We start from the raw sequence: 15,471 nt of genomic DNA, 5'->3' as shown, positions 1-15,471 counted from the left end.
AAATAAAAAACGGAAGAATTGGGCGTGCAAAATTATTCAGACCCTTTACTTTCAGTGCAGCAAACTCAGTGAGGATCTCTGAATGATCCAATGTTGACCTAATAGCACCTGCTCTGTGATAGTCTCAGAGGTCCATTTTAAGCGCCGAGATACTGTTGTCGAGAAGTTTAAAGCCGGATTTGGATACAAAAAGATTTCCCAAGCTTTAAACATCCCAAGGAGCACCGTGCAAGCGATAATATTGAAATGGAAGGAGTATCAGATCACTGCAAATCTACGAAGACCCGGCCGTCCCTCTAAACTTTCAGCTCATACAAGGAGAAGACTGATCAGAGATGCAGCCAAGAGGCCCATGATCACTCTGGATGAACTGCAGAGATCTACAGCTGAGGTGGGAGACTGTCCATAGGACAACAATCAGTCGTATACTGCACAAATCTTGCCTTTATGGAAGAGTGGCAAGAAGAAAGCCATTTCTTAAAGATATCCATAAAAAGTGTTGTTTAAAGTTTGCCACAAACCACCTGGGAGACACACCAATCATGTGGAAGAAGGTGCTCTGGTCAGATGAAACCAAAATGGAACTTTTTGGCAACAATGCAAAACGTTATGTTTGGTGTAAAAGCAACACAGCTCATCACCCTGAACACACCATCCCCACTGTCAAACATGGTGGTGGCAGCATCATGGTTTGGGCCTGCTTTTCTTCAGCAGGGACAGGGAAGATGGTTAAAATTGATGGGAACATGGATGGAGCCAAATACTGGACCATTCTGGAAGAAAACCTGATGGAGTCTGCAAAAGACCTGAGACTGGGACGGAGAGTTGTCTTCCAACAAGACAATGATCCAAAACATAAAGCAAAATCTACAATGGAATGGTTCACAAATAAACATATCCAGGTGTTAGAATGGCCAAGTCAAAGTCCAGACCTGAATCTGGAAACTGAAAACTGCTGTTCACAAACGCTCTCCATCCAACCTCACTGAGCTTGAGCTGTTTTGAAAGGAGGAATGGGCAAATATTTCAGTCTCTTGATTTGTGAAACTGATAGAGACATACCCCAAGCGACTTACAGTTGTAATGGCAGCAAAAGGTGGCGCTACAAAGTATTAACTTAAGGGGGCTGAATAATTTTGCACGCCCAATTTTTCAGTTTTTTATTTGTTAAAAAGGTTTTAAATATCCAATAAATTTCATTCCACTTCATGATTGTGTCCCACTTGTTGTTGATTCTTCACAAAAAGTTACAGTTTTATATCTTTGTGTTTGAAGCCTGAAATGTGGCAAAAGGTTGAAAAGTTCAAGGGTGCCGAATACTTTCGCAAGGCACTGTATGTATACTACCGTTGAAAGGTTTGGGTCACTTAGAAATGTCCTTGTCAATTATAATGACATCAAATGAATCAGAAAAACAGTGACATTGTTAATGTTGTAAATGACTATTGTAACTGGAATCATCAGATTTCTATTGGAATATCTACATATGCATACAGAGGCCCATTATCAATAACAATCACTCCTATGTTCCAATGGCACGTTGTGTTTGCGAATCCAAGTTTATAATTCTAAAAGGCTAATTGATCATCAGAAAAGCCTTTTGTGATTGTTAGCACTGCTGAAAACTATTGTGCTGATTAAAGAAGCAATAAGACTGGCCTCCTTTTGACTAGTTCAGTATCTACAGCATCAGCGATTGTGTGTTTGATTACAGGCTCAAAATGGCCAGAAACGAAGGACTTTCTTCTGAAACTCGTCTTTCTGAAATTTGCTTTTCTTTCAAAAGTAAGGACATTCCTAAGTGACCCCAAACTTTTTAACGGTAGTGTATTTCTCCCATCTGACATGAACTTTTACATATTAGGAACAAATTGGACAATAGTATTAACATGAATGACAACACATTACTATATATATTTTATAGGGAGACCAAGATATAGAACTTATTTTTTATGTTGGTTGTTTGACAATTTTCTTCCACACAATTTAGTTTATGGGGCCCCTTTCCATTTCCACAATATAAGATGATAATGTTTTTCTTTATGAAACGTTTTTGTGTCATTATGCCACAGTCCTCTTGAAGTTTTATCTACTTCTTAATTTGTCCTGAGAATGTCCTATAAAGCTCATTTGACATCTGGCAATATCCCCTTGACCACCAATTAAACATCACTTATGGTCTTTGAATGTTCTTTGGGTAATGTATTGGCTAGGCCCTTAATGGAAATAATGTCAAATGTCATCAAGAGGTTCCCTTTTTCCTTTGTTTTTGTTTAATATTTGCTTAATATTTTGCTAATCCTCCTTTGTTTAAACATATTGCCCATCCACCCAGACACCCAAAACGTTCTTGGACATGAATTGAGGGATAGAAAGATGTTGTTTCTGTTGCATAAATGCTGCAATGTGAGTCAAGCTCTGTGACACAACCTTTTCTGTTTTTGCACAGCCATCCAATTTGATGGCCTAGCTACATTAAAATCTGAGTTTCTCATCTTCACCACTGTTCCTGTCCCCCCATTCGCCTGCTGTGATTCTGCCAAAGCCTTGCCATATGAAAGGATTACTTATGTACAAAATGTTGAGCCGGAAGAATCCATGGAGGATTAGCTTGTCTTCCAAAGCAAGACATGCGAACCAGGCCAGATGCCTTTTGTGTGTTGCCACTGCAGTGCCCTCTCAGCCACAGCCTGTGGGACCAGGTCTGATATAGTGGTTGAGATAGAAAAGTTTTGTTTCCTTGTTTATTATTATATAGCGTTTCTTGCATCATTTGAAATCTTTAGAAAGTAAAATATTGCCTAATTTTACCTAATGGGAAACCACCATGTGCATCTATGGCATTCATCATTCTCTGGTATGGTATCTGTGGTTTCTGATCTCAACTACAACCCTACAGTGTCCGAAGGTCAGGCTGTGGATCTTTCCCAGTATTTAATCATGATATGTATTTATTTTTAATATTATATTCCTCCATTTTACTATGGTGTCTCATGAGCATGTAGAACTAGGGTTTCAGAGGTTTTTGGAGGACGGGCTGGGATGCTGCTTCAATATTAGACTGACAAGCCAGGGAAGAGCTTTGACCGAGCTAGGCGAGATCTTGTGTAGAGCTTGTGTTTTGAGCATAGTCTGAATGTACAGTCTCCCTTGTTTCTCTTTATGCCACCTGTAGTGAATGCAAATGTCACTAAACCCCATCTACAACTAGAGACCACTGCACCTTTTTCTTTCCTTTTCAAAATAGTTGAAAAGGAAGGTTTTGAGTGAGGATCAGAAGGGTTAAAATTAAGAGACCACTCCAAATTGAATGCTTCTGGTTCTCACTTAAAACGTTCCTTTTCAACATCTTTAGAAAGGAAAGAAAAAGGTGCAGTTGTCTCTTAATATAACTGTATCTCAAGATGCTTAAATAGTTGGGATGCAACCTTGAGCAAAGCACATTGTCACCCACAGCACCAATCTAGTTTTTTAGCCTTCAGTATTTCTTACCCTTTTACCCTGGTTTACCTACTTATTATTATATCTTAATTTGATCTAAATTATTCAATTATTTTCATTTATTTTGCCAATAAACCACAGCTAAGAGTTCATAGGCTTGACATGGTTAGCTATGGTATTTTAGTAATATATGGTATTATACAATGTATTATAGTATTTCAACAGTATAAAACAAATCCCAAGACGCCTTATTCCTATTATAAACTGGTCACCAACAGTTACAACAATTCATATGTATGTCATGCTTATTGTTTCTGGTCTCATATACCACAGCTTCCAGCCAGTTAGGATTCAGGATTTCAGTTACACTGTTTATAATACACTATAAAATGGAATATTCTAACGAGGGCTAGATACCGTTAACCAGTATTCGCTAGAAAAACATTCAATCGACTATTCCTTTTTTCATTCTTTTATAAATTATTTGTATCATATACTGTTCCTAGCCATATCTTGCAATAAATATTTTTGGAAAGTATTCAGACTCCAACATACATTACCACAGACACCCTCACATACATCCCCACCCACATAAAGGACAGTTGGTTAGCCTTCATTCACCAACGCTGTTGTTCAACCGTTTTTCTAACTCTGAGGCCAGCGTGCACGGCTAAAAAAAGCTTAAGGGAACACATTATCATCACAGTATAACATCAACTCAAACTTTGGGGATATCCAGTTAGGAAGCATAAGTGATTTTAAATCAGTGTCACCTGTTTTGGTGCAAATGAAAGTGACAACAGGTACACTGGAGAGGCAACAGAAAGACAATCCACAAAAAGGGAATGGTTTTGCAGGTGGTGGTCACACAATTGCTCTATCCTTATCCTTCCTGACTGATTCTTCTCTAGTTTTGTTTTGCTAGTGTCCTTGTCACTATTGGTAGCATGAGGCGGTACCTGCAGCCCATTCAGGTTGCACAGGTAGTCCAGCTTCTCCAGGATGGCACATCCATACGTGCTGTCGCAAGAAGGTTTGCTGTGTCTCCCAGTACAGTCTGAAGAGCAGGGCAGAGATACCAGGAGACGAGCCGTTACACAAGGAGAGCTGGAAAGGGCCGTAGAAGGGCATCAACCCAGCAGCAGGACTGATATCTGCTCCTTTGTGCAAGGAGAAACGGGAGGAGCACTGACAGAGCCCTATAAAATTACCACCAGCAGGCTACTGGTGTGCATGTTTCTGACCAAACTGTCAGAAACAGACTCCATGAGGGTGGCATGAGGGCTCTGTGTCCTCTAGTGGGACCTGTGCTCACAGCCCAGCACCGTGTAGCTCGATTGGCATTCGCCAGAGAACACCAGAATTGGCAGGTCTGCCACTGGCACCCCCTTCTCTTCACAGATGAGAGCAGGTTCACACTGAGCACGTGACCGACGTGAAGGCGTCTGGAGACGCTGTGGTGAATTTGATGCTGCCTGCAACATCATCCAGCATGACTGGTTTGGCTGTGGGTCAGTTATGGTCTGGGAGCCATATCCTTGGAGGGTTGCACAGACCTGCACGTACTAGCCACCGGTACCCTGACTGCTTTTAGGTAACGGGATGAAATTGTCAGATCTTATGCTGGTGCAGTGGGCCCTGGGTTCCTCCTGGTGCAGGACATTGCCCGGCTTCATATGGCCATAGTGTGTAGGCAGTTCCTGGATGACGAAGGCATTGATGCCATTGACTGGCCCTCACATTCCCCAGACCTGAATTCAATTGAGAACCTCTGGGACGTTATATATCGATTCATCTGCTCACTGATTCCAGACCCTGTTCCAGGTGAGGGAGGACATCCCCCAGGAGACCATCCATAATCTCATCTGGAGCATGCCCAGATGTTGTCAGGTGTCCATACAGGCACGTGAGGGCCTTACACATCGAGTTGTCGTGATGAAATTCACGTAAGTTGGAACAGCCTGTGATTTCAGTTGTTTACTCAGATTTTCGGTGTGAGTTTGAATCCAGCCCTCAATCGGTTGGTGATTTTGGTTTCCACTGACTGTTGTTACTTTTTTTTCTCAATACATTACACAATATACAGTATATTTCCTTCATCGAGACCTGATGTGTGATTTAAGTGTTCCCTTAATTTCTTTTTTTTGCAGTATATGTAGAAGCGTTTGCATGGCAGATGTTGGTCAAAATGTGGTCCTGTCTGACGGAGGTCAGAATCCCCTGTTCAAACATACTAGCCCTGGTGGATTGATAGGCTAAGTTCATAAGGAGACGTCTGCCCAGGGGAGGGATTGCTCGATGCTCTCCCCACTGTTTTAATGTAGAATGCTACTGTGATCTGCGTGTGGGGGAGGAACGCTCAAGACGAGCAGGGTCGGTGAGTCAGAGAGAGGCTGGCGGTGCCTCTGCCGTGCAAATGTTACCCACCAGACATGTCCCTGCTTCACGCACACAGAGATCTAGCCTGACACACAAACACACACACTCACCACAGGGTGAAAGCCAGTGGAGGCTCTCATGACACCCACACGACACTCTCCCCGACAGGGCAGCAGCGCCTCCCACCTCCCCTCTCATAAAAGGGGTCTTATCCACTACGGTATGCCAGTCACACACACTGGAAATGCACAATTTGTGGTTCTCCACTACACCTGTTCATCTTCAGTGTTGAGCGATGCGGCGGCATGATGTTTTTAATACTCCTGGTCTGAAATGGAAATGATACCCTCTAATCACCTGTGAGCTTTGTTAAATGATGGGACATTCCCAGTTCCATTACCAGTGTCACAGTAAGCTCATTATTAAATGGTAATGGATTATGTACTACTGTATTACTGTATCGGTAAAATAGCATACCATGAGATCCTACAAGGCTGAAGCCTTGTAGAAATTAAACCCATTGTCTGGATATTTCTGTTTTAGGGTGATTCCTGTGTTATTGACATTACATTTGCATGCAGAGAAGCACAACAAAGAATGGTTCAACCATTTTGAATGTAATGGTTGTGTCTAATCTCCCTGATGTCAAAATGTTTACTGTATCACACCAAGACAATAACTTACGCCCACCTTTTAGCTTGCCTGTCCTTTGTCAGTGATAGATTGCCTCTCTTTTTTTCACAGTAACCTTTGACCACTTCCAGATCCTACGGGCCATTGGGAAGGGGAGCTTCGGAAAGGTAATGTAGCCTGAGTTCATAACACGGCGTGTGTGCATGTTTGCCTGTGTCAGCCAGTTGTGTGTTTGAGTGCTTTGCAGGAGGATGTCTGCTGCCCCCATTCAAGACCCTGAGTATTTCTGTGGTATTAATTACCCCTCACATTCATTATCCTCAATGAGGAAGCAGAGTCGGCCTGGCGAAGTGGGCTTAAAGTAATTAGATTTAAATTCTGATTACTATTTACCGAAATGATTAATTTAACTGGGGCAGAATTTTGTTTCTTTACATTTCATCTCGTTTTGACTGTAAGTAGATTTGACCCTCATTCTTAAATCTAGGCCAAATAGCTCAGATTGTCAGTTAGCAGAATGTGTGAATTCGCGCGTGTGTTGTATAATGTAATACCAAATAAATGTAGTGATATTGTTGAAATTGATTTTAATTGGTACACTCATTTATGTTCAGATGATTGTAGTTTCCATTTCATGTGTGAAGAAGGTATGTGCACGTTAATGAATACCAAGTTGTTTACCCACTGAGCAAAATTATTTTATCTTTTCAATGTCTTATCAACCAGAAATATTTTTTAACATCATTTGCTCAGTGGGTGTCCATCCACGCCCAATGATAAAGAATGAAATCCATTGTGGACGAAGGATAGCGATGATAAAGGATTGTGATGATGCTACAAAGATTGGAAAAAGCTTATCATGTCTCCTATTGGTTCATTATACTTGCTGTCTATGCAAGATGGGTTTTTTTTGCAATCTTTCCGCTTTGCTCTTTTAAAAATACAATCTTTTCTAAAATAAGTGGCTCTTTTATACAGTAAGGCAGCCGCGGCTGCAGAATACATTACCATCTGAATTTATGTTAATTTACTTATTGCTCCGTTCCCTCAAGCTGCTGTCACTTCCCTTATGATGTTCTGGGGAGTATCTGCAGTAAGCCATGAAATCCACAGTACCCGGCCCGGACTTTAAAGACTGAGCTGCTGACTAATGTCCAAAGGCTATTTCAGGAAGAGACACAGACATTCAATGGATATAGAAAGAGAGTGCGCTTGCGTGAGTGAGTGAGTGTGCGTGTGCGTGTTTGTGTGTACATTGATACCCCCTTTTTTTATGCATTCGTTTCTACTTTTTGTCAGCTTCTTCACTGTTAAGCGAGGGTAATAATTCCAAAACCTCACACCAACAGAAACCACAAGCGATACACTGAACAGCGTTTGGTTATGCGTTTTTTATTTTAACAAAGCTGTTGTCCATCAGTACCATGCAATAGTCAATTGGATATATTATTGCACTTCTCAGAGGAAAAATATTCATTTTTTTAGCACTATGTTGCCTTAGACATTCACTCGGGAAAAACAAATCATGACTCAATAGTCAGTAGAAAGAAATGAATCGTTGACAAACTGCAAGGTGCTGTTCCAGTTTTGGAGGTTGGGAACAAGCAGGTGTGCACAAGCCACTGAAAAGGCAATTAAGTTGATGTGAGCATGTAGCCTGCTTTTTGAGGTGATTTATTTGACAGTATGAGGAAACCATGACTGGTTGTACTCATGCCACATTTCAAGGATATTCATTCTCAGTGTTGTTTAATGTCTCTGCTTGTTGTTTTATTTGTGTGTGTGTATGTGTGTATGTGTGTATGTGTGTATGTGTGTATGTGTGTATGTGTGTATGTGTGTATGTGTGTATGTGTGTATGTGTGTATGTGTGTGTGTGTAATCTCATTTGCCGGCTATGTTGTAGATAACACTTCCCTTGGCTTAGGGTCTGAGTGTAGATATGTGATGGTTGTGCCAGAGGGTTGGGGATGCTAGATAAGAAAATTGCAGTTTTATTATAGTTTTAATGGATAAGAGTGTTTGGTAAAGGACTTCGATCAAAAAATGTCTGCATAAAGACCAACTGACAGATTAGCTTGCTGACTAAGACGTTCAGATAGTTTTGACAGTTTGAAAGCAGTGTTGTCTTGAGAATGGAAAGTTGTTTGATTTTAGTAGGTCTTCGTATTTAAAACAACATTGTCTTTCTACAAATATAGGACTGTTAAACTGCAAGAGATCCCGATATCTGTGAGATCCATGTCGATTTGTACATGTGAAAAAACATGGTAAATTCTGAAGCATTGGTCTCCAGAAGGTTTATTTACAGGTCAAATGTAGGAAAACATTTATTTCCGGCTAACTACAAGGGGTGGACAAAATAACTCGAAACCACACATGGAAAAGTACTGTCACTTTAAGAAACTAAATCACAGTTACAATTGGAGCTGTAGAGGTCACATTGAGTTGAATGCCAATTAGCAGTATTTGTCAGCTCTATAAGAGGTCTGACAATTAGCGCTTTGATGGTTAAGTTCCAGAGTTCCAAAAAGGAAAAATAGCCAGTGCCAGAATTGCAGGTGCATTGGTCCCAAAAAGTGCAACATGAATCAATGTGTCAAGGGGAACATTCTCAAAAATAGTAACAGCATGTGCCGAGCATAGAAAAATTACATAGGCAGAAAATAAGAAAAAGTTAAAGCCAACCGACAGACGCGTCACACGATAGTTCCTAAATGCCCTAAAATCACAGCTTAAAAAATTACCAAACATTTTAATCAGCACCTCTGTTGACACAGTCTTAACTAGGGGTGGGACGATATGAGAATTTCATGCCACGATTGTCCTGACCAAAACTATCCCGATTTACGATTTTATTCCAATTAACAATCCCAATAACAACTCTGGTTTCTAGCTCAAAACAGCTGATCGAATATTCTTCCATTACATAAATATCATTCTGAATTTAAAAGCCATTACAGTTAAAGAATATCAAAGAAGGTTTTTAATAATTAACTAATACTCTAATAACATGTAAATCTGTAAATGTGTTTGGTTGCCAGCTTCATTGACAATACATTGCAGAGGATGTTTTGTGGCATTTAGAATTGCCATTTGTACTGCATTTGCCTTCATTGCGCATCTATACATGTCACATCTGTTACATACAGGTACATTTTGTATTAAGTATACTTAATACAGGTACATTTCCTGCCCTCTTCTATTTGCAATTCTTGTTAGATGCTAACTGCATTTTGTTGTACTGTACTTGTACTTGTTCAATTACAGTAAAGTTGAATCTAATCTAAAAAATATATATATTGAGTTATACTCCACCAGTTAAATAAAACAAGTAGTCAGGAAAACTTTGGTGACTGGCAAGAGCTTATTCAAGTCACTGCCCTGCAAATCAGAGGTGAACAGAGATTTCATTTCTTTCCGGTACTGACCTGTGGGATCATGAACTTCTGTGCGCATTTTATATGCTCCCGGTTATGTTGTGTGCATCATGTACTGTGTAAATCATGTAGACAGCCAATGTTATTTTGGCCTGCGCATATTATATTCTGTCTTCTCCTGTCACTTTCAGTAGGAAACTGTATAATTAGAAAGTCTAAAGAGATATGTGTACAATGTATATTCTATTCATATTTTCTACAATTTGCAGTTTGTTAACAGTTTTTTTTCTGCATGCATCATAGCTGCATGTCTTCTAGGATCACATTGGTTTGTTTGTGCTCAATATTGTTTCAACTGCTTATTTTCTGTGGTAATGGAATGGTATTTGCATATAGCGGGAAATGGAGACCTGATCAGAAGCTTTTTTTTGTAGACTGCTTATCCCGCATTTCCATTGGTGCTTTACCTCTGTAAGTATAGTGGTTAGACAAGTACTGTTGTAAAGGAATAGGAAAACTAGTATATTCTTTATATCATTAAAATACAATTCCAACTCATAATGACATTTAATTTCGATTTTTATTGTAATTGACAATATTCTTCTATTTACTCCAGCAGAGCCATTCGGCTTCTTTGACCATACATTGCAGAGGATGTTTAGTGGCGCAGTGCAACGTGAGATGAGAGTTCCGCCTGTAAAATTAAACAAGCAGTCAGGGAAACTTCAGCCACTGGCAGAACTTTTTAAAGTCACTCATGAGGATTATCCCGATTTTCGATTACCCCGATTATGGAATTTCTCCAACATTTCATAATCGTATTTTCCATTGCGTTTTTTCCATTGCCAACACATAAAGATGGATAACTTGGTGTAAGGAGCACAAAACCTGGACCCCTGAGCAATGGAAATAATTTATATGGTCTGATGTATCATCGTTCAGAGAAATCCAAAGAATGCCTTCAGCCCACAATTTCTGCCAACTGTTAAAAATGGAGGGGGATCTGTAATGATATTGGCAGCTATGTTGTGGAAGTCATTGGGTCTGATGATTGCCCTGCATGGTCGTATTAACGGCCAAGGAATAAGAATCCATTTTACAGGACCAGATGCACCCTATGTTGCAAACACTGTTCCCTCATTCCAGTATCCCAGGATGATAATACCCCCATACACACTGCTGAATGCCTTTAACAGTGGTTATAAAAACACCAGGATGAAAGACGCCTTCCACGATCTCCCCAATCTCCAGATTTTAACATTATTGAACCTTTATGGAAAGTTCTGGAGCGGCGATTACAATTAATCTCCACCTCCTTCCTCTCTCAAAGAACTGGATGGTTTTTCTTTTAGAAGAATAGTGCAATATCCCACTTCACACAGTTCAGGACTTGTATGCCAGCATTGTATACCTTCTTTTTTGTCCATAAGTTAAGTTTAGGCATACATGTTGAGGTTATGGTTTGCAGATAGGGAACACGGATGTTATGTTACTCGGTTGCCTTGTTCTCACAAAGATAGTAAAAACAATGTGTGCACTTTATTAGGTGTGTTTTGTGGTGTTTGCGTTTCTCAGTATGAATAGGTTGTCTCCTCTGTGTGTTATCTGAAAATAGTCCCTGTGTGTATTAGAGCAAGCCAAGCATACATGGGGAGCTTTCTTCCCTATGGCACGGCGGGGGGTGGCGCAGTGAGACAGGCTATGCTGGGAGCGAGAGCTTGCAGGCTGGGAATGAAAGGAGATTCGCCATGGGGGGGCTGTTTGGAGCTGCAGATCCCCGCCGAGACCACCTCTCCACAGAGTCGCTAAAAGAGGTCCTCCTTGGGCGCTGATACAGTTTGTGCCTGTCCGCTCCTGCTGTCGTCACACGCACGCACACAGACACGCAAACACTGCTACTGTAGGAGTGTGTTGTCCTCCTGTGGTAGAAGTGTAGAAGCTGGAGAAGAAGGTCTGATTATTCCCCTCTGTCACGGTACACATTCACGTGCACCTCTTCAGGGCTCAGCAGCCTGCCTGGCCCGAGGAAGAGACGGAATGGCCCACACGCGGCCTGCTGGTTCATTGCCTCTCACCCTAATGCTCCCTGGTCCAGGAGTCGCCGGGCACCACATGACTCAATAAGGCTCTTAAAAGGACTCTGTGTGGAGGAAGTGAGGAAGCATAAAGCCACATACTGCCCAACACTGTGGGGACCACTACCTGAGACGCAGATGACAGAAAGGCAGAGCCAGCTCCTTAATGCCAACAGGTCGAGACGGACTGTGACCCTAGCCTCTCAGAGGAGACGGGGGAGTGATGTCAGGGATTTCACATAGCCTTGTTAAGGTCGAGGTGACAGCGGGGCTCAGCTGGTAGATTCACAATGTAAAGGTCTCTCTCAGAGTGCTGGGCGACGACTTATTATGTTATGGCTCCTGTGGTGGGCGGAGGGAGGGAGTGCGAGAGAGAGAACAGCCAGGCAGACAGATAGGGAGCAGAGGGAAATAACAGCTTAGAGATTACATAGAGAGAAAAGGACACACAGACAGGTAGTGCTTTGTGCTGCTGACATACCTGTCAGACTGGATGGTAGGTATCTACATTGCCTGTCTCTGGAAAGGTCATGGTGACCGCTGGTTACAGCTCCTTGTGAGCTGTTCTACAGGCCCCTCTGAAATGATTGGCATCCTTAATGAAGATAAGCAGAAAAGGCTATACAATAAAAAATAAATAATGTTATGCTCCCAACATGTAAGAATGTATTTTTCATGGTAATACAATCGCTTAGTATAAAGTGTTTAGTAGATTACACAATTTATATAGACCATGTTTGTGCTGTCTTGTGAGGATGATCTATATTTTTATGAGATTCGAGACCACATTTGAAGAGATCTTTGACTTTCTCTGTACAGAATCTTTTTGTATCCTTGATGTCCTTTGGTTTGCTCTTATGTCTGTCCCTCTTCATTTGAAACCATACATGATATTTCCAGACACTGAGATGGCCATTGCAAAATTTCGATTTTGATGTAAATCAATAAGTTCTTTATGAATTTTGAACTGCGCTTGGCGTACTTGAAACAGGTTTATGTACTCCTTAATATAACTCTCTGGATCAGTGTATTTGTTAAATTACAAAAATAAAAAATGCTTGAAGATCCACTTGTGGCCTCCTGTGATAGCCAGGCTGGTACTTTGTTCATGATGTCATTGTCTTTCAAGGGGTTAGTAACAGGTGTGTACTCAGAAGATGGTAATCGCCAATATAAAGGGAAACAGAACATAAAATTCAAGTTTTTCTTGGTTCTTTGTTTTTCTTTTTCTTTTTTTTAAGAGAGAAAATTAAGAGACCATTGCACTTTTTTCTTTCCTTTCCAAAAAAGTTGAGTGAGGAACAGAAGGGTTAAAATTAAGCAACAGTGGCCACTGCAAATTGAACGCTTCTGTTCCTAACTCAAAACTTTTCTTTTCAATGTTTTTGAAGCATAGGGAGTGTCATAGGTGTCATTTGCAGGTTTTCCTACTTACAAAGCATGTAGAGGTCTGTAATTTTTCATCATAGGTACGCTTCAACTGTGAGAGACGGAATCTAAAACAAAAATCCAGAAAATCACATTGTCCATCCATCCATCATCTTCCGCTTATCCGGGGCTGGGTCGCGGGGGCAGCAGTCTAAGCAGAGATGCCCAGACTTCCCTCTCCCCAGACACTTCCTCCAGCTCTTCCAGGGGGACACCGAGGCGTTCCCAGGCCAGCCGGGAGACATAGTCCCTCCAGCGTGTCCTAGTTCTTCCCCGGGGTCTCCTCCCGGTGGGACGGGACCGGAACACCTTCCCAGGAAGGCGTTCCGGAGGCATCCGAAACAGATGCCCAAGCCACCTCAGCTGACCCCTCTCGATGTGGAGGAGCAGCGGCTCTACTCTGAGCTCCTCCCGGGTGACCGAGCATCTCACCCTATCTCTAAGGGATTGCCCAGCCACCCTGTGGAGAAAGCTCATTTCGGCCGCCTGTATCCGGGATCTGACCCAAAGCTCATGACCATAGGTGAGAGTAGGAACGTAGATTGACCGGTAAATCGAGAGCTTCGCCTTGCGGCTCAGCTCTTTCTTCACCACGACAGACCGATACATCGACCGCATTACTGCAGAAGCTGCACTGATCCGTCTGTCAATCTCCCGTTCCATCCTTCCCTCACTCGTGAACAAGATCACATTGTATTATTTTTAAATAATTAATTAGCATTTTATTGCATGACATAAGTATTTGATCACCAACCAACCAGTAAGAAATCCGACCTGTAAGTTTTCCTTTAAGATGCCCTCCTGTTCTCCACTCATTACCTGCATTAACTGCAACTGTTTGAACTCGTTACCTGTATAAAAGACACCTGTCCACACACTCAATCAAACAGACTCCAACCTCTCCACAATGGCCAAGACCAGAGAGCTGTGTAAGGACATCAGGGATGAAATTGTAGACCTGCACAAGGCTGGGATGGGCTACAGGACAATAGGCAGGCAGCTTGGTGAGAAGGCAACAACTGTTGGCGCAATTATTAGAAAATGGAAGAAGTTCAAAATGACGGTCAATCGCCCTCAGTCTGGGGCTCCATGCAAGATCTCATCTCGTGGGGCATCAATGATCATGAGGAAGGTGAGGGATCAGCCCAGAACTACATGGTAGGAACTGGTCAATGACCTGAAGGGAGCCAGTCTCAAAGAAAACCATTAGTAACACACTATGCCGTCATGGATTAAAATCCTGCAGTGCACGCAAGGTCTCCCTGCTCAAGCCAGCGCATGTCCAGGCCCGTCTGAAGTTTGCCATTGACCATCTGGATAATCCAGAGGAGGAATGGGAGAAGGTCATGTGGTCTGATTAGACAAAAATAGGGCTTTTTGGTCTAAACTCAACTTGCGGTGTTTGGAGGAAGAAGGAGGATGAGTACAACCCCAAGAACACCATCCCAACCGTGAAGCATGGAGGTGGAAACTTCACCTTTTCTGCAAAGGGGACAGGACGACTGCACCGTATTGAGGAGAGGATGGATGGGGCCATGTATCGCGAGATCTTGGCCAACAACCTCCTTCCCTCAGTAAGAGCATTGAAAATGGGTCATGCTGGGTCTTCCAGCATGACAACGACCCGAAACACACAGCCAGGGCAACTAAGGAGTGGCTCCGTCAGAAGCATCTCAAGGTCCTGGAGTGGCCTGGCCAGTCTCCAGACTTCAACCCAATAGAAAATCTTTGGAGGGAGCTGAAAGTACGTATTGCCCATCGACAGCCCCTAAACCTCAAGGATCTGGAGAAGGTCTGGATGGAGGAGTGGGCCAAAATCCCTGCTGCAGTGTGTGCAAACCTGGTCAAGAACTACAGGAAACGTATGATCTTTGTAATTGCAAACAAAGGTTTCTGTACCAAATATTAAGTTCTGCTTTTCTGATGTATCAAATACTTATGTCATGCAATAGAATGCAAATATATATTTTTTTAAATCATCCAATGTGATAATCTGGATTTTTGTTTTAGATTACATCACTCACAGTTGAAGAGTACCTATGATAAAAATTAGACTTCTACATGCTTTGTAAGTGGGAAAACCTTAAATCGTCAGTGTATCAAATACTTGTTCTCCCCACTGTATGTGTGAACTG

The 15,471-nt window shown here is 41.9% G+C and overlaps 1 protein-coding gene across 2 annotated transcripts in view; it reads left to right on the top strand.

Moving 5' to 3' along the window:
* The window catches only part of LOC105010717 (serine/threonine-protein kinase 32C), a 105,036-nt gene that overhangs the window by 32,767 nt on the left and 56,798 nt on the right, over positions 1-15,471 (top strand). For both annotated transcript variants that reach the window (XM_010870251.4, XM_034292923.1), the window contains exon 2: positions 6,565-6,620. In XM_010870251.4, the coding sequence (XP_010868553.2) occupies positions 6,565-6,620 (56 nt within the window). The remainder of the gene's footprint in view (positions 1-6,564; positions 6,621-15,471) is intronic.

The sequence above is a fragment of the Esox lucius genome, chromosome 6 (genome assembly GCF_011004845.1).
Source record: "Esox lucius isolate fEsoLuc1 chromosome 6, fEsoLuc1.pri, whole genome shotgun sequence".
In the NCBI taxonomy this organism is placed as follows: Eukaryota; Metazoa; Chordata; class Actinopteri; order Esociformes; family Esocidae; genus Esox; species Esox lucius.
This window is presented reverse-complemented; position numbering and strand designations above follow the sequence as displayed.